This window comes from Punica granatum, chromosome 2 (assembly GCF_007655135.1).
Source record: "Punica granatum isolate Tunisia-2019 chromosome 2, ASM765513v2, whole genome shotgun sequence".
Lineage (NCBI taxonomy): Eukaryota > Viridiplantae > Streptophyta > Magnoliopsida > Myrtales > Lythraceae > Punica > Punica granatum.
In genome coordinates this window covers 32885966-32909236 of record NC_045128.1, presented here as the reverse complement: position 1 = coordinate 32909236, position 23271 = coordinate 32885966, and the positions used below count along the sequence as shown (strand labels likewise).

The following is a 23271-nucleotide window of genomic DNA, read 5'->3' as shown; positions in this document are numbered from 1 at the left end:
ATTTTTATCATCGGATGTTAATTTTCCTTCGTCCGACCAAAAGCTAGATAGGGAGGGAAGGTCAGGTAAATGCCGAGTTCCACCAACTTTTTCTCGCATTCAATGTTACACGGTGATTTCATTGATTCTCGAGACAGTGTACAGTTTATCTAACCGAACTGGCTCGAGAAAAAAAATAAGAGAAGGGACATCGCTGGCGGCAGTCGCAATGAAAATGTGCCAATTTATCGAAGGTTGCAGTACGGTTTGGATATGGCCTGGAATGACTTGACGTGATCTTATGAAGATAAACTGACAAACGCCGGAATTGTTGAAATAGTGAGCTTTCACGAATCGATTTATTTGGTGAATGCACGGGGCCCAAATCCAGCCAAGCCCCAGACAAGAGGATCGACTTGCCAGAAACATCAGAGACCAGTGGAGGCTGGCAGCCGCTCCTCGGGGGGCAATTTGTAAAAATCGCATAGTAAGAGGGACTAATTGCCCAAATTTACAGTTCGGTGGCCAGTTTCCTTAAATTACTACTCAGTATACATTCATGGTGGGTCACTCATATAACCCATACTTTCCTGTTTCACGGTTAAGGTACTGTCACAGTATTTCATATCTGGTGCTGAATTTTCCCCACTGCGGAAAGCCCCGAATATCAATAAGTCGGGCCCTAAGGAAACTCAGAATTATATCTACTTTCATTTGCCGTTGCCCCGAGGAATGATCTATGTATTGAAACATTAGTGTGAGAATGGATCTATCAGTTTCCTACTCAATCTGGAGATCCTCAATAAACTGCAAACTCAGCCCTGTGGAGCAAAGGAAAGGGTCGGATTCCCAAAACGCCAGAAGCAGTTTTCCTACAGAGAGATGATTTGTTTCTTCAGTTAAAGGGTTGGAGCGCATCTTCACCTTTTCCCTTTACTTGATCTTCTCCTTTACCAAAGGGAACCGTGCTCGCTTTTTCTTCGCCCCGAAAACTTCATTTTCGGTTCCCAATTTTGCCTTATGTACTTTAGCAACCTGAGTCAGCAGAGGACCGGGCAGACTGCAGCTTTGAAATCGCGGTAAAATCTTTCCTCAGAGAATCTGCCAGCGCGCTTTCTCGCGGCAGCAGCCATCTTAAGCCTCTGAGATTCGGGCATCGTTATGACCTTGAGGATGGTGTCAGCATACTCTTCAACATCTTGAGCAAGAAATCCGGTTTGCTGGTCATCCTCTTCCAAAACAATGTCCATCTTCGGCCCAGCAGAATTATGAGCTGGAGAAATAGGAAAGGCTATGAGCAACCTCCTATTGTTTATACACGTTTGGGGAAAAAGGAAAAAGAGAGAGAGAATTCTTTTAGAAACAAAATTTGAAAGAGCACCGATTGGGATGGCTCCTGCTGCCATGTACTCCACAACGCTTATACCAAAATGCTCATCAATCATAGAATGAAGCCCTGCAGTGGCACGTCCCAGAAGTTCCACCAAGTCCCTGATCATTAAAAAATTTCATGAAATTCAAGATACATACGTACTAGAACAAAGCTCAGGAACTATCAAGCAGAAGATAATCAATATAATGCAAAAACAAACATAGGATTCCAACTAAAGTGCATTGAAAGTAACAAAGATATGACAGAATGAGAGTTTGCAACCTGTACTTTATATTCTTATAAAACTCCACATCCCTTTCCACCCCAAGTTCAAAAGCTCTGTCTTTCAGATTCTTAAGTCTATCCTCATCTGACTTATTCCGACAACTACCTACGAACTGGAGCTTAGGCCTAGGCAAGTTGCGATCTAATTTCTTGAGAGCAAGAGAGAAGGCCTCGAGTTGCAGACCATGTGCCTGAGATACAAGAGTCAAGTTCAGAGTACTATTTAACCCCAAAAATATTTAGAACCACATCAAGGCCAATCAAAGTCACTCTTTTTTTGCTGAATAAATCAAAGTCACTCTTTAAGCAAGTATATCCCACCTTTTCTGGACGAAATTGTGCGACCGATATGAACGTAGGAGTTTCAACTGGTCTTTCAAGGGGAAGTGCCTGTTCAGACAAATCTTGTCAAGACCCATAACATTTGCCAACAGAGTTCTATGAACAAGAACAAACAAAAAGTGAAGCATATGAACCATGCCCAAAACTCAAAATGGTAACTGTACAAAGGTCACGAGGCAAAACTGATTTGTGAATCATTCAATTAGTATTCAGCAGATTGCGTGCGGATTTTGCAAGTAGAATCAACTCCAAAGTAAAGCCTAAGAGAATGAGATACAGCAGTCCTAATTTTCCCATTGCACTTTCTTTTTTATTTGTTTCAAGTTTTCGATAGTTGAGCAAGCTACAATAAGAAAAAGAGCAGGGAGGAGCTGTTGTCAAATAGCTATAAAGAACAAGAGAGCATAAATAGTACAAACCTGAAGTCCTGATGTGTCACATGGAGGATACACTCGCTTTGTACAATTTGGAACCCCCCAGAGCTTTAGAATGTGTGACTGCGTCCATGAAGAATTCACCATAGCAAGATGAGTGAACGAGCCCACTAACCCATACATCCAGCTAAAGAGTGCATAATAGATGATTTTACATCGGGATAGCCAAATACTGCAGACAAGAGACAATCACAAGGATTCATAAAAGGAGAGATACAAACTTAGAACAAGGCCCTAGCAGATAGTCAAAACCAGAATCACTTTCACCAACCTAATTGCCCAAAATACGAAAATAATCTACAATTGGAAAAGCTTAACCTAATAGACTGACAATTAGGCACTCCAATAATGCATTCAAGAACACTATGACTACTTCCTTCAAGGAATCCTTAGACTGACTAAGGGCATGGAGACACTTTTGAGGCAGTAGAGATGGAAAGGGGCGGTGATAAGGAAAAATAACAAGAAGATTCTATTTCAATAATGATTAGAAACATCCGTACAAAATAAAATGGCCAAAAGATTTCTGGTGCTAATAATAAATCATACCTATCAGCAATTCTAGCTTTGTTGTTGTACAGAGAACTCCGGTTGCGAACTCGAGACAGCATATCCAAACTTATAGTGGGATAATGAGTATAGCAGATCACTTTGCACCCAAACATTCTAGCAATTGGATATGTGAATGCATATCCGCTTGTGTCGAAGTAGACGACTGGAGTTAGCTTGCACAGGGCTTCCCACGAAAGAAACATGGAACCAAGACTCTGACCCATCATCGTGAAGTATGGGTAAGTTGATGCTTCAACCAACTTCCTCGTGCGTAAGTGAACAACCTGAGTTCAAATACAAGCAAAAGCAAATCATGGAGCCGAATAGCTAGCTTCTGCAGACTGGGCATGACAAACATTGAGTCGATCACACGAGAAAGAACCAAGTGCTCCGATTCTGACAAAGAGACAGTAACAAGGGAAAATTGCTAGCTTTGTACTTCCGTAGCTGCCCAGAACATTAGATACTACCCACTGCTTCATATCAATTATACAGCATCTAAGAACAAGCACTGTCTCCCAGTCACGTACATAAACTGAACGTAACCAGCACGTCTTCTCCATTACTAGGTGAAGGAGAAAGAACTCTTCCGGGGTGTGCTCATTGCAAGTGTGTGAAGCAAGCATTAGATAGAAGGGGATTACGATAACAGAGCTTCAGCTATTAGATAAGCTAAGCAATGGCATCAAATGGTGTCGGATCCGTTACCTGGGGTGGGGAAAGGAGCTCGACCCCGAAGCGATCTGCGGCTCGAGCCATGAGGCTGGAGGGGGAGGTGCCGCGATCGCCGGTGTAGACTACGCAGCGAAGATCGGGACACTCCTCCTGGACGGCCTTGACGGCGCACCAGAGGACCCTCTCACCGCCGCCGCCGTCGTTGGTGTAGGGGTGGAAGAAGCCGACGGCCAGTTCTCGGCTCCTACGCCCGCGGTATATGCTCGCCAGGATCTGCAGGGAGAACAGGGTGACCAGGGACGAGAACACGCCGGTGAAGAAGTCCCACGACATGTCCGGACGATGGGGATGCAGAAGCTCTGACTTGTTGGAGGTTTTTGGGTTTCAAGGCATGAAAGGAGGAAAAGACCGGAGGGAAGACACTCGGAGAGGACCGCGTGGAAGTGAAAATGTTGATTTTCCGGTCAAGGAAAAAAAAAAATTCCTCCTCCCCAGATTGGGGGGACGAAATGGGCCATATGGGCCTCTAAGAAATGTTAAGAAAATGGACCGTTTGAGCCCAGTTTAGCTTTTCCTTGCATACTATTTTTCTGCTAATAATGCAAAGGCAAACAAATCTTCCCCCCCCCCCCCCCCCCCAACTCTCCATATAAGAGTCTTTTTTGTTATATAAGAGTCATAAGACTCGTAGGTCCGCTAAAGGGTTATAAAAGAGAATCGCGAGTTTAATAAGAGATTGAGGAATATAGAAATGTAAGAGATTATCACAAAAGAAATTGTGTAATAGCGTACGCTTTCGCTTGTCAATCAAAAAGTTGCATGTTCAATATTCGTGATAGGATAATTTATGCCTTTTATTAACTATTATGATTTATGTTTTATTTTGTCCATAAACCTCCCTTGAAAATAAAAATGTAAGAGATTGAAAAAGGATAATAAAGGAACACAAAATGTCTCATGCATCCTAATTTTATTTATTTATTTATTTGTGAACTAGGGCGAGTCCTTAATGATTTTATTTTTCTGGTTAAAAAAATCGTCATAAATTTAGTAAAAAATTACAAGAAAAAGTCATAAGTCCAATCAAGAATTAGATCAAAAGAATATTCGGAGGGCATAAAATGTCTCACGATTTAAGGGGGAGATTGTACTACTACATGAAACCCTTTTCTTTTTTGATAATATATTTTGAGGGAAGCATGTGTATTCACTTCGGATGATTCCTCGATATGAAACTTCCACAACATTAACAGCTCATCAATTACATTACCTTTCTTTTACCGCAAATAACAGATACCATATGCTTTCAAACTCCTCCATGGTCAGGGCAAAGACAGGACAGACCACCATTCACATGTTTCTTCGGGCCAATAGTCCCGACAGTAATGTACTATCGAGTACCAACCAAACGAGCTCTTACTGTTAACTTAAAGGAGATTATTTTTTAGAGAGAACCAAACCTAGAACAAGGATGGATGAGATCTGATTAAGAAGCCAACTGAGGCGATGAAACGGTCTGTAAATTGCTTATACTGAAAGAGCAATTTATGGGTCCATCAAAGAGACCAGTAATATTAACTAACTGCACAGAATCATCTGCTGGTCCGTTCCCCTAAAGAAACAGCAAGGAACCTGCTGCCAGAAGACCAGGAATACTACAGGAACTATCCACAAAACTCCCCTCCCATATAATAGATGACGGGTAATTGCCGTATTATTCAACTCGCCCTTCCGCCTAACCCAGCCAGAAGAAAAGCCCGAACTTTTAAGACCGTCCGAATCCATATATGCAACAATGACTAACCCAGGAAACCAAACAGCAGTGTTCGGTGTTCCCCTCGAATGGAAATTCTGTCTTCGTGCAGGGTCAGTAGCTGCCCATGGGGGGCATGCCGAAAGCCGGCATTGGTGGCATTCCCATCCCACCCATCGATGAAGGTGGAGGGGGAGCAAACCCTCCTCCCATCCCCGGCATTGGTGGTGCAGGCAAAGCAAGTGGCAGCAGTTGAGCATACATGTTCTGTTGAAAGGAACATGGAAGTGTAAAGGCAGTGCGCCAAATAATCTTCACCCGGGACAAGGAAAAAGGGAATTGAGACTATGTCAGCATATGTCGACCTATGAGAGTAGTGGTAAGTAACCAACCTGTTGAGCGACAACGTCTTTCTCTTCTTTCTCTTTGGTCTTGACTTCATTGAGAGCCTCAATCTTGTCCTTCACAAGCTCATCAACTTTCCCCGTGTACTCACGGATGAACTGCAAAGAGGATTTACATCAAACATATAACTACTAATTAAATACATAAAAATAATGTACCTCTTTAAATTTTGTTAGCTCAAGACAAAACCCGAGGACCAAATGAAACTTGGAATTAAACACCATCAGATAAGGAAAAGCAAGAGACATAACAAAAAACAAACTAATCGATTACCTGCAGCAGATACGGGAATCCAAAATCTATCATATTGTTAAGCCATGCGAGTTCAAGAACAACATCTGCTCTCAGCAGATCATAACAAACGAAGAGGCATGAAGCAAAGCATTCCTTCTTGCCCTATAAAAGCAAATAAAGATACGATCAGTAGTCAATCATTGGGGGGGGGGGGGGGGGGGGGGAATCCTTAATAAAAAGTTCACGATTTTACCTGTTCGATGAAATAAACAAGTAACTCCTCCGCAAGCTCACGATCACCAGACTGAGAGGCAGTTTCCATGGCATCCCTGTAGAGGTTATCTTTCTTGGATAAAGCTATTGACTGCTTCCATCTGCCCGCTTTCTTGTAAATATAGGCAGCAACACGCCTCATCTCTAGAAGCTCATGCTTCTCAATCTGCCCCAAGCATGATACCACTCATCAATATCAACCGAAATGGAATATGGAAACTTATTTAACAGAGCAAAATCATTCCATCTAACCTTTTGGGCAAGGCCTATCTGATCAAAGCTGTCATGCAAGTCAATCGATTCCCGCAATCTATCATAATCTTCCTCCTCAACATAGATCTCATTCAGAGCTTCGTTGACAGCGGAAACATTGTTGCTTTGTACTGCTACCATATATGGCTTCACAAGCCGCAGATGGCCCGCCTGAAGATGAGAATAGATGGTTTTACAAGCAGTCAAAATCAAGAAATAATGCCAACACTCTGAATAAGTTTAAGCAGAGGGAGTGCAAGTAAAAACCTTCCGCATAATATCCACAACGCGGCTATGGTCCACACGAAGTGCGAGCACGTTCAGGATATCGTTGATGAGATCAGGATGCTCTTGCAAATAAAAGTGCACAGCCTTGTAGTAGATCTCCACATTGGCAACCTTAACAATAACATCCTTAAACTGCATGTGATCCCAAGCTTCAGGGGAATGATTCATGATGGTGGTTGCTGCAGTATCGAACTCATCATACAAAATGTACAGATAGGTGAGTTCCTTCCAGTGCTGTTGTTCATCACATGCTCGTATGAGCTTGGGAATATTAAGCCGCGTTGAGAAGAGTTTGATGTGCTCCATAAGCTTGTCAGGGCGGTATCTCGCATAGAGTACACCGAGCTCAGTAAAGATGCCCATGTGTGCACGTTCTAACCCTAGACCACTCTCCATCAGAGAGATAAGCTCATTAAAGTAACCTCTGTTCTGGTAATATTCACTGACTTCTTCCAAATCATCAACCTAATAGAATACAAGCACACAAGAGTCGCATCAATAAATGATCTACTACAATACAGTTGAGAAGGGAGAACGAAAATCTATGTTGTTAACTGCAGTAATAATAGAGCCTAATACCTGTACGATAATGTTGAGACCACAAATCTGAGCCAAACGGAACTCCTCTGCGTCAACACAAGCAAAGCAAACTTCCTTCCAAGTCTTTGCACTGTTTGCTTTACGAGCTGCATCAACAGCTCCTTGGAACTGCTTCAACCTCACTAGTGTGACTGCAAGCTTGGCCCAGTTAGATATGAAAGCAAATATAATCTTAGCAGCCTCATATAAACCTTCATCAAACAAGCGATCGCCAACATTCTGTAGATTGGCCACATTTGGCATGAGAACAAATTCTTCGATTTCGGCAAGCCTATCAATCTTGGCATAGGCGTAAATGAGCTCACTGTCAACCTTGGGCTCTTTTGTCTTCTGTCTAACCATGAGAAGGTACTTCACCAAGTCATGATACTCATTCACATCCTCTGCAGCTCGGATCACATCCAGAAACTGAGTAGCATCATCTGCTCGGATAAATGATTCGATAGCATCACTCACCAAACCTTCCCTGAGTTGAGCCTTGGCCACCTGGCTCCAAACTGCATCTTCTTCGACCCTAAAAGCAAACTCCACAGCCCGCTCAATGCTCTGGATATTATCCAATAAGACATTAACAGCTTGGACATTCAAGTTAAACTTCTTGAAAATCGCGAATGCTTCCTCATACAGTTGAGCTTCCACGGCCACTTCTCCTACAGCAGGCCCATCAAAGTTATCCAATCTGTTGATGTAATCCATAACTCTGGAAGGATCGGCCTTAATTGCTGTCAGGATAAGCAGATTTTGGAGATTAAAGTTCCCACTGAATGCAGAGTTTTGAAGAACAATCTTCTCGAGAAGCTCAATCAATTCATGGGGCAAATCAGCAGTCATGAATGCTTTTACAGCCGCAGACACTTGTTCCGGGCTCTTGCTTTCAGGCAAAGCAGTGGAAACAACCTGATCAATTAGCTGTCTTCTACAGGAGTTCTCAGGGTTGAGAACCTTTTCCCAGAGATCAGCATCCATCCTCTCAACCACATATCTAAAAGCAAAACAAAAGAGAGTAAATGCATTTAAGGGCCGTTAATTCTACTGAAATAAACCGGTGTTTACAAAGAATAAGACCTGGCTTGTAATTTGAAGAGAGAATTCTTGTTTGTGACGTTTATAAGCTCATCATCGCACTGCCCTCTTCGATAAGCCACAACGGCCAGGGTGGGATCACGCTTTTCGCAATATTTACCCACCACCCGAGAATCATAGTACGGATTGGTCGTGAGGAAGTGCTCAGGATTGTTGTTGCTATCAATGATGATTTTTCCCAATGCATTGTGGACATGCACATCTTGGCTTCCCTCACTTACAAGATGCTCCAAGAACTGAGTAAGCAAACGAAGCCGGTTCCTGAAAAATACAACTAATAAGCATGTGCCATAAAAGAGAAGAGAATAAGTAGTAAATGGTCCATTATAAAGAGCAATAACCACCTCTTTTCACATTCCTCTACGAGAGGCTCCACTGGAAGGAGAGAACGAACAGAAAGTATCAACCCTTTGATAAAATCTTCAGGACACTCATCATCTATCAGCTGCCCCACAACTAAAGGAGCATTTCCAGGGTTAACCTATCAATAGGGGCAAAAGCATATATAAACAATAAGAAGAGCATGGGGAAAAATCTTGAGGTCAAAGCACTTCGGAGAGAAAATTTAAGATCCAAACACTCTACCTTCTGAACATAACCTTCAATGTAGCGATGCATGTTGTTCGTGTAAAGGTAATGTGTTAGATCAGGAACGAAACCAAAACGATCACAGACATTGATCAGAGGTCGGGCATCTGGAAGCTTGGCTTCCATCAGAAAATTTTTTGTCTTTTCTGGATCATAGAAATTCGATTCCCTAGTCACACGTTCAACTTCTTTGATTTGTCCGGTTTTGGCAGCAGCCTCTATGTACTTGAAATGAATCTCTGGGTCCTCGCTGTAGCAATTAGAAAGATATGTTTAATAGAGCTTATACCAACTACTCTGAGTTGCTCTCAATATTGATCCATCAAGAATATCTCAATCTCCTACCTGGAGCTTAAATATGAGCCTAGGAAAAAGTAGAGTCCTTCATACGATTTGAACTGCTCAAAAAGCTTTATGCAAGCATCGACACCTAATTGCTCACAATATTCCTTTGCAACCTGCAACCATTTAGATTCACCATGTGATCATATGAAGAGGAAATGGATAATATGGGGGAGGCTGGGAGGCAGGGCAAGAGAGGGAGGAAGAAGAGAAAGACGACGAAGAACCTGCACGATGATCTGGAGGTTGCCTCTCAGATTGACCATCAGAAGGTCCTTCATGCACTCCAAAGCCCATTCTTGTGAGAGTGTACCAAAGAACTCTACAAGTGACTGTTGAGATAGATAGCTTAGAAACAAATCCCGAAAACAAGAAGATAAAAGGAAGACAGATGAATGATTGAGCAAAACCTGTGGTTCAATAGCATGCGTATTCACAATAACACGCTTGATATCAGGGAGCTCTGTGTAGTGCTGCATGCATTCACACAATTAATACAGGTGTTAAGTAGACCTGTCATGGATGGTAGACTCTAAAAAGCTGTTAGAATTATTACCTGCAAAGCTCGAACGTATAGCCCAGCTTTTTCACAAAGTTGAGCAATTCGAGGACGATCATAGTGGCTGAACATTCCATTAGCCAAAATAGCATCCGCGACATTTGGAAAAGTAACCAAGTTGATCTCAAGAACCTAATTAAAGAAATAGAAAATGTCAAGAGAGGATGAATTATCCAAGCATAAGGGCAGAAACGAAACGCTATGCACCTTCGTTTGAAGGAAACCATGTTCTGGCAGATTCGGCTTCAATACATCCAACAAAAAGGCAGTTGCTTCACGGACCAAATTCCTCTGCAAGTACAACGCGGGATGCATTAACACCAACAGCTCAAACTCTAGAGTACTGGAGGATCATTACTTGGAAAAGCTAGCAACAGTCAACCCTAACGAAACAAAAGGTAAATCACAAAGATACACCCTATAATTTTAAAGTATTGGGGCCGAAAAGCCAGAAGTTAAGCTGCTAGGAAATATGAATACCAGAAATGGAACGCCACTTATTAAGACAAACCTGAAGAAAGAGATCAGTAATTGTGTTGTAATCAACAGGACAGCCCCCCTCCATTTGAGACATCATTAACGCAAAATTGACTGCTCCCTACAGTGGTAGATAACATAGCTGTTATGGATATGGATAACTACATTGTTTCTAATAAGCATAACAATGTTGTAAACTTAAGGTAAAGGCAACAAACATATTAAGTGAAAGGATTATTCAAACTCAGAAAGCACACCTGCGGATCTGTCCGAAGAATTGTTTGCAAAAGGAAAAGATAGTCTGGTGTATATCCAACCTACGACAGAAACCAACAATAATTAGCGCCGCAAAAGTCAATACTGAAGCAAGAAGAAGAGTGACAAGGTTGAAACCACCAGCGACTGGAAAAAGTGTAGCAGCGCCCAATACCTGCTTTGAATAGATCAGAATTTTGTCAAATTCTCTCCTCTCTGCAAAAGCTGCAACCACTTTTGGAGTTGCCCGGGCTTTGATATATATCTTCAGTGCAAGGTCATTATCCACAGTCTACAGGCAAAAACTACCAATAAAAAATTGATCGAATAGATGCTATTGGCAAAAACTTCTTATCAAGAGTCTGGCCAGGATTCTATAGCCATACTTTGAGAAAGGTGAAGGCAAATAAAGCAAAGGGGATCAGTAAATCAAACCTTCACAAGGTCCCCTAGTTCCTCACTGCATTCCAACTTATCCTCAGCCAACCAATTCTCCAAGAGATTCTTCTTATTCTGATTGACAACAAGACGTGATAGCTCCAAAGATTCGAATGCATTAAGCTTTCCTCTCGTCAATAGTGTACCAAAGTACTGCAATAAAGGAGGTGTTTGCCCAGCTTGCACAGGTACACTCTACATTTAGTCATTGTCAAACACATCTGAAATTGTCAATATCCTTTCAGACAATTGCATTTCCAAAGTAGAGACTCTTTTCTGAGAGAAACTAAGAGATTCATACTCCTACCAGCCTGCATGTGGCATCAATTGCAACCCGACTGCATATACTACCATGACAAACTACTCTATACGACTTGTTTTATATTTCATGGAAGCCCGCCAGCTCTTGTGCTTGGTCTTCTGATATTCATGTTTATTTTACTTCAGGCGGCCGTCACATCAGCCTCATTATTGATCAATGAAATATGGGCAAGCTGGAAGAAATTTCTAATCCCAACTATAAAAATACAGACAATCGACCAAACAGGCATATTTGTACACAAAGACTCGCACAACAGATGGTGACTGCAATCAGCTTAGCTAGTACCAAACTTACAAAAACATAATAATGTATTAGAAAACTACTTCAATTGAGATTGTGAAACAAGCACCTGGAACCTGGCTACTGTATCCGGGGTACGAAGGATTCCTTGCGGAGACTCTGCAGCAAGCTCAGCAGCTTCTTTATATTTCATTTGAGCGAACAATTCTTGGAAACGTTGTACAACCTGAAAGTGCAAAGAATGCATGTAAAGAATGTAAGAGCATCAATTAACGATGAAAACAACCAAATCAGCCATTTCAAGAGGAAATAACAGCAATTCAGCATAAAATTTCACAAGCACAAGATACAAAAATTATGGTCTATAAACTAGGAAACCATGAATTACCAGCTGCTCAGCACCAGGAAGATTTCCTCTTTTGGCAAGATTGACTGCAAGCTCCAAGTTGTTTAACTGTAGTAATCATAATGTGACATTAGCAACATTAGGTACAAACTTGCAACTTAAAAGAGACAAGCAAGCAACCGAGTTGGTTTACGTACTTGGCCACTGATGAAAGGAACAATAGCTGCCTCATTCACGGTAGCCAGCAGCACTTGGCCACGCCTATTGATGGCATAAAAACCTCCAACTGATGAAGCCTCAGCCGTCAAAAATACTGGATCAGGGCTAATTCTATTTCTATATACAGCAGTAGCTGTCTCCAAGTCATAAACAAATAGCAGTCCGAGCTTGGTTATCACATATATCAAACCATATCTCTGGGAGACCTGCCAATCAAACAAACAAGGAGCTTCAGACATTTATATCAGTTTTCAAAAGTTTGCAAAAGAGTCAGCAAACCCTCCATCATACCTGCATTGCAACTGGAAAGTCATCCGCAAAATCTGGAGGAAAGAAAAGGTCTGCTTGCTTCTTTGAAAAAGCTGGCTTCCCTGTTCATAAAAGCAAAAGGCAGATTGTTCTTAGGAAAATAAGACATGAGCGAAGGAAAGATTGAAGTGAGGCAGTAAACTACGTAGTTTTCAGTCAAAAACATGATTTTGTACGCCAGGTCACATGGTATAAGGTAGTCATCTTCCTCATACACAATCTCAGATAAGGAGGAGCATTTTGTGGTGTCCACTGAGCAAGGCTACTGATATTGTCTAAATTAATATTGTTCTACATTCAGAATTCTGCATCTAAAATCTCATATGAGTCAGGTCAGCCATCACCATTTATTCAGGCATTCACTTTAATACTAGATTTCACATTTATCCAAAGATTGTAGGGTCGGCGACCTCATCTCTCAAACTAACAAAATCTATCAGGAATTTATAGGAAAAAGAACTAAAGAAGATGTCAATGAAGAAATATAAGAGCTAGTTAACCTTGTTGAGCACCCAGCTCAATAACATGCAACTTTGATACTATCTGCCCACTATTGATAGTCTTTGTTGCAAAGGAAACAATAGTACTGGGGTTATCATTGCCAGGAACCTGTTCAATATAAAATGCAGATGATCGTTAAACCATCCCCAAATACCATACAAATAGAATGTCGATAAATCATGAAAGATTACGATTGAACCTTAAATTGAGCAAATGATGCTGCATGGGCCTCTAGAGCTTGGCTCTGTTGTTTCTCCACAGAGAATAATTGCATATTTCCCTTCACCAATTGTGGCCTCTATAACATTATTCAAGTAACAAAATCAAAAGCCATCACAACAGTTCAGAGTTTCTGAAGTGAAAACTGATGGATTAAAGTAATCGAGTACCTCTGGCCAAAGAGAAAAGGAAAAATAAAAAATATCATGTACCTCAGGTGAACCAGGAGCAATTCCAATCACGATAAGGTATTTCTCAGAAGGGTCACAGCGGTAGTTTATTATTTGATTGTTCACCAGATTTGCTGTCCTGTCAAACATCTTTACAGGTTGGGTATCACCTGCACAAAGCCTTACTTAAGAATCGCAGCAACGATAACTCTGAATATGCAGAGTTGGTTACTTATATATCTCAAATGTTGATAACACAAGATATTAGAATCCCCGAAACTCTAGCTATATGCCAACATATTGGAAGCTTGAGTACTTTACCTTCAATTGACCAATGATAAACCGAAGTCTGTGTCACAAGACCCAACATCTTGGGAGTTATCCATTTCCAGAAGACAACCTGTAACATAAACATAAGACCATGCTACAAAGTCAATTCCACATCTATCTACAAGAAAAAATGCATAAGGCATTATGCTTAAGGGTAACCTGCTCCGGCATCTGATGAGACTTCACTTTTGCTTTCATCTCTATGTTGAAAATTTGCAAATGATCTTGCGTGGTTCCAGGAAGTTGAGCTTCCAGAAATAAACCTCTTATTAGCATGAATTAAATGGAATAATAAGTGCATCCTATGTCAGATGCTATGACACTGTTGTCCCTCTAAGACAAGATACTTTGACCTGTTTCAAGAACAGATTTATCAACGGCTTCTCCTATAAGGTGCCGCACAGATCATTTTCTTGCTTTTACTAACTGAACACAAACTACAACAAAAGTTTCCTATTATGATAATATGTGAAAAGCATTTCGATCAAACCTTATAAGAATCAAAAGTGATTAACCATAGATTTCTAACAAAAATATTATGGAGGGAGCTAACCTATTATTTGCAAACTTTCAGGAATTCTGTAGCCCTTTACCAATAACATCACATTTTAGAACAGCATATTAATATTGATATCCCTCTCATATCTGCTGAATTTATGATCATATTAACATAACAAATCACGGATCCAGTTCTTTAGTTGAAAAAAAAAATCACAAATCCAGTGGGGAAGGACCATCATGAAGATCAATATTTTGATCATGTTGATATGTAAACTGCTCTTTTCAGCGGGACATAAAGAACGATCAGCTGTAAAAGGCAACCTCAAAAGGCTAGTGTATATAAATGATCTAGACGGACAAGCAATTCCAAAGTTTTGTTGCATCAAGTCCAGTAAAATTAAAAATTTTGATATTATTGCAGCAAATGCTGTTCCATATTATGAGCACAAAGAAAAGAATAGCAATTCAGATTCATAGTCAACTTCATCTCAATAAAATGTACACATCCACAAATTAGATAGACCAGTATGGAAATAGAACTGCCATATGCATCACATGCAAAGCAACTTTAGTTTTTTGAACAAAATAAAAACCTTAGAAAATGCGATTTATAAAAAATAAAAAAGTTCCCTATCTTCCCTTTTTATTCATAAATATATATATATATATATTCCATAATCAACAAGCTTGAAAGTTCCGTACAATAAAAGACATCTCACAACCAACCTTTCAGAGCAAGAATTCTAGAATTTGGGTGCATAAGAGCCGAATCGGCGGTGATCGGCCTTCTCAGGGGTTGATTAGGCATGTTCATGTCGATTATCACAACACTATTCTGGGGAGAAGTTTCCCGTACGCAGATGTACTTTTCCGATTCCATAGTCACGTGAGTAAACGTGATGAACTGTGGGTTGATGCCCAAGCTCGGGAGCTGCAAAAACAAAGCCATGTCACTCAATTCCCGTCACCAGGACCAATTTGACTGTTATCATAACAAGTGACAACTCCACCAAAGGAATAAGACCATTTGGTGAACCTAATATGATGCAAACATATCAGATCTAAGATAGCAATGAAACTCAAACTAAGCACCACAAACAGTGCAAGCATCAAACAGTGAGCGAAGCGAGGTCATCGAAAGCATTCCAGTGTCAAAATTGAGCAAGCAATGATCGTGTAACCAACTGTCCATTCAGTCACAGGCGCGTAACAGTCGCTCCGACCACTAGGAACCTGTCCCGGACACTGCAGCGAGCTAGAACTAAGCACTAAGCAGGGAGATGAGCTGAGAACTGACCGTCAATGCTTCCCTCATGGTGATCGGAGCGTTGGCAGCAGCCGCCATGGTGACGCAAGCAGCAGTTCAAACGATCAGATCCACGGCCAAGCTCGGACCGCTGCCAGCTCGAGGTCAGCTGTAGTGATAAGGTCTCTGAACCCTCGACCGCCAGCACACGACCAGGCGCGACTGAGCGAGGACGAGAGAGGGACAGAGAGGGACAGAGAGAGCTTCGGCCTTGAAAGAAACGAACAGAGACGCGAAGAGAGAGGGATATATAGAAAGGAGGAAGACGAAGGTTTACTGGTTAAGCAATTTCTATAATTAAAATTACTGAGCAAATGGGAATTACTTGCAGAGAAAAGCAGACTGAGAAAATATCCTCTTTGGCGGAACATCAGGGGACGGGTTTAGTGCTGAGAGCCTGAGAGAGAGCGCTATCGTGCGCCCCGCCCGCCAAGTCTCTTTTACCATTTTCGCGGGTCTCTGCCTCTTCCGGGCGGAGCGAACCGCCCGGCCCGTTTGAAATTTAAACGGATGAAACGGGTCCCCCATTCACATGTCGTTTGGTAACACAAACATGCCGCTCGAATCGAAAGGATCACAAGCGAAAAAAATTATAAATGAAAATCATGATCACGATTAATCTTTGATTTGTGTCTGCGTGCAATTTAATACATAAGTATACAAAGAAAGGCTTGACTCTGAATATAATGAGGAACGTCATTGCTAGATGAGCACACAGAAATAGAATGAGTGGCTTAAAAGATACCAAATTTATTGTAGCGACACATATTAATCATATTAGTGCTCGTACAAGCCTTACCAAATTGACAAGACACATCTATGTTGTGCCATTTTCTTACTTATAAGACATGTTTGGACTAGGAAATGTGATCGAAGAACCCCGCTCAATGTATAGATGAGTTCCTCAATGTAAATTCCAAGAGAATGCAGGTCGTATTCACCTTTTTTTCCTTATTTTTATTTTTTAAGAATTCACTGTTTACCTAAATAAATTTACATTTTATTTTCGATAGTAAAAGAGGTGAAATGTCTAAATAATGAAAGAAAAATTTAAAATAATTAATAAAAATATTTATGTTAACGTATTAAAATGTGCGTCACTGCCTTACATTTTCTTTTGATATACATTTACATTTTTAATTTCATCCAAAATTAGAAAAATAATAATAATAATAATAAATGAGATAACTTCTTCATAGCGCAGTAGAAGCTTTACTCAGCTGAGCTCGGAGCTCCTGTCAATGGCGACTCTCATCCCCTTCACAAGCTCCATCCGCTGCCTCCCTCCTACTCCCGCTTTCGCAGCGACCAGCAAGCCCCTTGCCGTCCTCAGCAGCGAACGGAAAATGAGGGTCCCTTACGAGCTCAGGAAGGGGCAGAGCCGCCTCTTCCACGAGCTTCCTTCTGGCCTGTCCATGGAGGTCATCGTGCAGGAGGGAGCTAAACCAGGCGAAAGAACCGGAGACCCGCCCCTGGTTTTCGTTCATGGGAGCTACCATGCCGCCTGGTGCTGGGCCGAGCACTGGCTGCCTTTCTTCTCGAGCAGGGGTTTCGACTGCTACGCTCTGAGCTTGCTCGGTCAGGTGACACTCGTTCAATCTCTCTCCGAAAGCTCCGACCTTAGCTGAGAACTCGAGTTTGATCATTCTAATTCATGCTTCAGGGTGAGAGTGATGTTCCTCCAGGTTCTGTTGCTGGTTCCCTTCAGGTATATTACATTATTTAGCTTTCAATTGTGAGATTCCTCTGATAAGCTGAATTGTGAAGTGCACCGCTTCCGAAAATTCAGAAAGATATTGAATTCACTTCTTATGATGCAGTAGACACATGCCGCTGATGTTGCTGACTTTATCAGCAGAAACCTCGCCCTGCCCCCGGTCTTGCTCGGGCATTCATTCGGAGGGCTTATCGTACAATACTATCTTGCAAACATTAAGAGCGGACAGTATTCAGGTCAGTGCTCGAGTTCGTGGGCATTCATGCTTTTCGATGTTGTGCTGACTGAAGAGTCAGTCGAGGTCCTGTTCGATATGGGGATGAATTTCGCTTAGTTAGTATGCGCCCCCAAGAGGAACCTTAAATCCACATTAGTTCTTGGTGACAGCAGTCTTTCGGTCTTATTAGTTTGGAGTTATTAAGAGCGGACAGTATTCGGGTCAGTGCTCAAGTTTGTCGGAATTCATGCTTTTCAATGTGCTGTTGACTGAAGTATTAGTAGATGTCCTGTTCGATATGAGGATGAATTTCGCTTAGTTAGTATGCGCCCCAAGAGGAAACTTAAACCCACATTAGCTCTTGGTGACGGCAGTCTTTCGGTCTTACTAGTTTGGAGTTATTATATATTCATACTCAGGCCTTGTTTGGTTTGTGAGTATAATTTTAAAATCACAATTTTAACTTAACTCTACCCGCTACAAAACTCATACAAAGTCAAAGAGTGGGCCCCATTTATATCACTTTTTTCCACAACAAAACAACATAACTCATACAAAGTCAAAGGGTGGGCCCCATTTATACCACTTTTTTCAAAATCAAAATCTGATTTTAAAATTCTACTATGAAACCAAACGCAACATCAGATGCCTGGACTTTGCTGGAAACGTCATAATTATCTCTCAAAATGTTTAAAAATCGTTTAATTACAGCCGCTCTGTATATGATCTTTGGCATGTATGATTTGCTTAATCATTCTTGCAACGGTTTGCCTGATTTAATTGTCACTTGATGCTTTTCGTTTTCCCAATATTTCAGAAATGCAAGGCTCATTCCCGGAACTTGCTGGAGCTGTCCTTGTTTGCTCTGTACCTCCCTCTGGTAATAGGTGACTTCCAAATTCCACATCCTGCAAATGCTTTTATTTATGTTCTTCTCATCGTTCCAGTGGCCCAGCCTCATCTCTTGTTTTCTTTATCTCAGTGGCTTAGTGTGGCGATATCTATTTACCAAACCTATTGCTGCTTTCAAGGTATTTACTTCTGACATGTATAGTAGATGATAGAACAGGATTGATTGCTATGTTTACCCAAAATTAGCCTTGCATGAGGACAATTGAGAATAGGGATAGGATAAGGAATAGATTGAAACAGTTTTAATGTCTTGATATGTGGTTTATCTAAATATTGGGTGGGCGCAGAGTGATGCGATGCAAAAAACAGAAGATGTTCCACTTATTCGAGCATCTGAGAACTGAGATGTAGTAAATTGCACTTTTTAACTCTTTATCTGAAGAAATAAACCTTTATCACGGGGTTGTGTCTTCTGTCTCCACCAAAGTATTTGTCTCGGCATTCTAGATATGTCCATGTTATTCTATTTCATCATTTGATGTTTTCTGTTTTGCTGCATGAAATCTGCTTATTCCTATGACTATGTTCCTTTGCAAATTAATAGGTCACACGTAGCTTGGCTGCTAAAGCTTTTCAGACTTCTGTTCCTCTCTGCAAGGAAACGTTCTTTTCTCCGATGATGGAAGATCAGCTGGTGCAACGGTCAGTTCATTAGCATGCCTATATTTAATTACCATTTCATCTTTAAGTTGCTATAGTTTGATGTTAGATAAGCTATAAATCTTTCGAAGTCGAGCTTTTGAATGGTCATGGGCAGACAAGGTATAAAATGGAGCCAATAAGAGTTCGTATGACATACTGTGCTCTGAAGAGCTAAATCTTTCCTCCTGTTCTTTCAGTTACCAGTTGCTGATGAAAGAGAGTTCACATATGCCCCTGTTTGACCTGAGGAAGCTAAATGCATCTCTTCCGGTTCCATCTATTCCAAAATCCACGGTTCAGATCCTTGTGATGGGCGCCAATAATGATTTTATAGTGGTATATTCTCTGTCCAAACAATGTCAGTTTGCAAAAACTCGGTGCATTTTATTTCTCAGATACTGTTTGGGCTACTAGTTTTCGACTTCGATCCCTTCTTTTTGCATTCTCGTCTGTCTTCAAATTTTAACTTGCGGTTCTAAATCATCCTTCCAATCCTTATATGAGGGGAAATTGAATGATAATACGGGGCGTCCCATCCCTATGCAAGGGATTTATCAAAGCCAGGAAGGTGATTTCTATTGAGGGATTCCTTTGTTACCCTCCAGGAATTTTCATTTGATGGGTAATCAATCATAGGGGAGTGTTTAGTGATATAGAACTAGCGGATTGCCTAGTGGTTAAGTGGAAACAAGGAAGACAAATTGCGTGTATATAGAGCTTGATTCCCTTACTATAAGTCCTTTGCTCCTTACATTTTTACTAGTCTATTCATACCACTGATCCTGGAATCGGTTCTTTAGGATGCAAAAGGACTCGAGGAGACAGGAAACTTCTACAGAGTCTCGCCAATCTGTGTTGAAGGGGTTGCCCACGACTTGATGCTGGATTGTTCATGGGAGAAAGGCGCTGAAGCTATCTTGTCATGGCTAAGGATGGAACTTGTATAGGACGGTTCTAATCTGAGTGCGGTGAGCCCAGGGCAGCTTGTCTTCACCGTTCGTCGTGCTGTACTAGTCTTACCTCCTCGGTCAAGAATTACATGACAGAGGCAGGGCCCGAAACGAAACCTGACCTGGTCTGCATCCGAATCTAATTGCTGAGAAAGATTTTGGGTCAAATCAAAACGGGTGATTTAAGTTTTTATCGACTTCCTGATGTACTATTGTGGACGCAAAGGGCCAAATTAGAAGTTGCCTCCCTATGTTTATGATAATATAACCATTGGATCGTGGAAAATTTTTTGCAAGGTTTCCTGTGTCTCGATCACTGAAAATCGCCTGCTCGAGGATAAGTCATCTTGGTCTGGCTTACTGTCTTCTGGGATACGATATATGGTTTTTAATTATGTTCGCCTTTGTTTGCGGCGGTGGCCGAATTATTGTGAGTTGGAATCTTCAAAGCCTTCCAAACGAATGATCATTTGACTCGGCCTTTGAGCTATTCAACAGGCCCATAAAAGGGCGAAGCTTCCGGGGCAGACCAACGGCCAGTAGGGTCCATCAAACGACCGAGTCAACAAAATTATCACACATAGGTTGACTCAGTAGCCAACGAAAAAGTAACCCAAGAACGTGAGCCATAAGGTTGACTTTTCCATTCAGGTCCGTTCCATTCTTACTACTTGCAGAAACATTCAGGCAACAATCAATATCAGTCACGCCCCAATAATAATCAGGTCGAATTTGGTTGACGAGCTTTTAAGACGTGATAGAATTCAATTCGTTATCGGCTTTTTGTGGGAATTTGATCACTTTCGGTGATATGTCTGATAAGCTTTCCAACCGACTGTCGACTAGGACGGGAGGACGAGCATTAGCTGCATTACCGTGTAAAAGTATCAATGTATTGAAACAGAATCCCTCGTCTATGGAAGCCCGATGCATCGACCAAAACGTAAACGAGATTGATGATCTGATAACAGAGAAAAACTACAGCTACAACCATCTGTCTTTCGTCCCCCTCGGGCCCAAATTTCTTGCTTTTTCTCATTACTTAAATTTCTTGCTTTTTCTCATTACTTATTAAAGATTTACATTACGGAAAATAAGAGACTAGTATGATTCTGTAATTATATACATTGAAAATTGGCTCTATCAGCTCCATCACCACTATCATCCCAGATTGCTGTAGCTACAAGTTCTGCAGAAAGGACGGGTTGCAGGTTCGGAACAAAACTGAACATCTACCTGCGAGATGAATCGATCTAACTTGATTATTAAGACAGTTACGTCATCGGTAGAGCCTCTTCGGATGGACAGTTGGGCAAGCTTCTTTGCGGCCAAAAATGGGTTTGGCTTATCTAAGCCAGTCAATGAAGGTCGAACTATGTCCACAGCCTCCTGATTCGTAACCTGGTACATCGAAAGAGAAGATCTTGTCAGCACCCGGTAAGCTTTGGAGGATTCACGAATTGAAAGCTTGATGGGTTGAACATCTCTTACCTTATCCCACAGGCCATCGGAGGCTAATATCAAGAACTCGTGATCGGGTGCTATTCGTAAGACTTTTGTTTCCGGTTCTGCTATTACCCATTGCTTCAAATGCTTATCTCCGATGCCCCTCGACACAGCTAAAGAACCCTGTATCCTCCAAACACCGTGACAATAATCTACGTACCCACCCTGCAGAGATTTGATAAAGATTCTCGTTAAACATTGCGTATAACAGAAAACTTTTACCATGCGACTTTCATTGCTCGAACCAAAACTCACTTACCGACTCCTCAATCCTCTCTCTTTCGCTTTCTGCTGAAGCCTTATGATCGGAGGTGAGTGCCTCTGCAGTACCGTCTCTGCTTAAAACTACGCGACAGTCACCGGCATTTGACACGATGAGATTGCCTTCTCGTATCAAAGCGGTGACACAGCACGAACCTCCATCAACGTTCTCGTCCAAAAACTTTGCATCCGTTTCGAGGTATCCCTCTATAACTGCCTCTTCCATGCTTGACTTGCTTCTTTTTCTCATCTGTCCCATGATGTTCTTGCCCATATTCTTTGCAGCAAATTCAGCAGCTTTTGCTCCTCCGTGACCATCGAACACACCGAAGAAAGCCTGCAGGTCGATGATCATAATTAAACCGGAATCGTAGTGTACATTTTCCAACTCCATCGGCACCAAAAAAGAAAAGAAAATACACTTACCTGATCACTCTCTCCTTGGAGACCAAGAACAGCAGAGTACCGATCCTCCAAGCGGCCTCTCTTCCTCCCCCTCTTCGAATAAACCCCATAGCCATCTCCTTCGTCTGCGACCTCCTCCTCCTCCTCCTCCTTCGCTCTCTGCGGCTCCATGTCTGTCACGCCTGCAAAGAACCCAGCCGGGACAGCTATCCTCGGGGGCCTCTTCCTTTCCATAGCAGAGTTTCCCCTGTCCTTGCCAGGGGCACCGCATCTTGGCTGGAGTATCAGTGGCACCGGAGACTGTGGGGGCAGAGACGGCACGCTCAGGCCTGAGAAGGGCGGCGTCTTGCAGAATATAGATGGCGAGAACACGGGCGAGTTCGACGGAGCGATCGCGGCGGATGCCATATCGGTGGGTGAGTGGTTGGTCTTGTTTGTCTGAATGGATGGGGAATCTGTCACTCAACAGAAGAATATGGGGACTTATATATGAAGCTTCTTGCTGAAGGGAATGAAAGAAGACGGCCGTTTTCAGCTTTTGACGGAGATTGCCGTAGGAATATTGGCACGTGGTGTTAGGTTAATTTACTGACGTTGGTAATTGTTTGCTTTTCTTAAATGTTTTTAGCTGTTGTCGTCGGCCATTTGCTTTGACTCAGACAAGTTGACCGAGTTCTCTTGCATGTCCATCAAAGTCGTAAGAAAAATCTTCAATCATGCCAGCGGGCTAGTTATCAGATGACTTGGCTCCTAATGAAACTATAAGTGCTTTTGTCAGGTCATGCGGCATTACCCCTATTAAGACTCGATTTGGGACTCTACCATTACCGACATGAGAGTGCTGTAATATAATTACTGAAAAATAAATATGATTTCATAATAAAGTCAAATATTTGGAAGATGATAATTTGAAACTGTTTAAACTAATATTAGTAGAAGCAGTTTCCATAAGCATATAGAGAAAATCGCATTTTCAACCATTAAAATCAACAAAATCATAATTTTGAAATCA

At 41.7% G+C, this 23271-nt stretch overlaps 4 protein-coding genes across 5 annotated transcripts; 1 reads left to right on the top strand and 3 right to left on the bottom strand.

Moving 5' to 3' along the window:
• Positions 1 to 365: 365 nt before the first annotated feature.
• Positions 366 to 4104, bottom strand: LOC116197061 (GDP-Man:Man(3)GlcNAc(2)-PP-Dol alpha-1,2-mannosyltransferase). The gene is made up of 7 exons (XM_031527065.1): positions 3673 to 4104; positions 2962 to 3248; positions 2398 to 2584; positions 1958 to 2026; positions 1634 to 1827; positions 1361 to 1470; positions 366 to 1252 (listed from the first exon to the last, which is right to left on the bottom strand). The coding sequence occupies exons 1-7, from the start codon at positions 3970 to 3972 to the stop codon at positions 1020 to 1022; spliced, it is 1380 nt and encodes a 459-aa protein (XP_031382925.1). The 5' UTR covers positions 3973 to 4104; the 3' UTR covers positions 366 to 1019.
• A 992-nt stretch (positions 4105 to 5096) lies between these two features.
• On the bottom strand, positions 5097 to 16019 carry LOC116196510 (clathrin heavy chain 1-like). Of its 2 annotated transcripts, XM_031526256.1 has the most exons (30): positions 15641 to 16019; positions 15070 to 15274; positions 14002 to 14090; positions 13834 to 13912; positions 13555 to 13682; positions 13323 to 13421; positions 13123 to 13231; positions 12605 to 12684; positions 12292 to 12519; positions 12137 to 12202; positions 11858 to 11974; positions 11184 to 11381; positions 10924 to 11040; positions 10751 to 10810; positions 10528 to 10614; positions 10224 to 10307; positions 10014 to 10148; positions 9868 to 9930; positions 9685 to 9789; positions 9461 to 9573; positions 9113 to 9365; positions 8872 to 9008; positions 8510 to 8788; positions 7424 to 8426; positions 6824 to 7309; positions 6557 to 6727; positions 6285 to 6470; positions 6071 to 6193; positions 5785 to 5895; positions 5097 to 5659 (listed from the first exon to the last, which is right to left on the bottom strand). In XM_031526256.1, exons 1-30 carry the CDS (start codon positions 15686 to 15688, stop codon positions 5507 to 5509), a joined length of 5112 nt encoding a protein of 1703 aa, XP_031382116.1. In that variant the 5' UTR covers positions 15689 to 16019; the 3' UTR covers positions 5097 to 5506. The 2 variants fall into 2 exon arrangements, with proteins under 2 accessions (XP_031382116.1, XP_031382114.1); XM_031526254.1 differs by having other exon boundaries at positions 9685 to 9930.
• Positions 16020 to 16840: 821 nt separating this feature from the next.
• LOC116196508 lies at positions 16841 to 20383 on the top strand. Its single transcript, XM_031526252.1, has 8 exons — positions 16841 to 17232; positions 17313 to 17357; positions 17473 to 17602; positions 18401 to 18470; positions 18566 to 18614; positions 19040 to 19137; positions 19335 to 19473; positions 19938 to 20383. Exons 1-8 carry the CDS (start codon positions 16891 to 16893, stop codon positions 20082 to 20084), a joined length of 1020 nt encoding a protein of 339 aa, XP_031382112.1. The 5' UTR covers positions 16841 to 16890; the 3' UTR covers positions 20085 to 20383.
• A 703-nt stretch (positions 20384 to 21086) lies between these two features.
• LOC116196506 (probable protein phosphatase 2C 2) lies at positions 21087 to 22725 on the bottom strand. Its single transcript, XM_031526251.1, has 4 exons — positions 22281 to 22725; positions 21853 to 22191; positions 21579 to 21758; positions 21087 to 21488 (listed from the first exon to the last, which is right to left on the bottom strand). The coding sequence occupies exons 1-4, from the start codon at positions 22665 to 22667 to the stop codon at positions 21249 to 21251; spliced, it is 1146 nt and encodes a 381-aa protein (XP_031382111.1). The 5' UTR covers positions 22668 to 22725; the 3' UTR covers positions 21087 to 21248.
• Between the last annotated feature and the right edge of the window lie 546 nt (positions 22726 to 23271).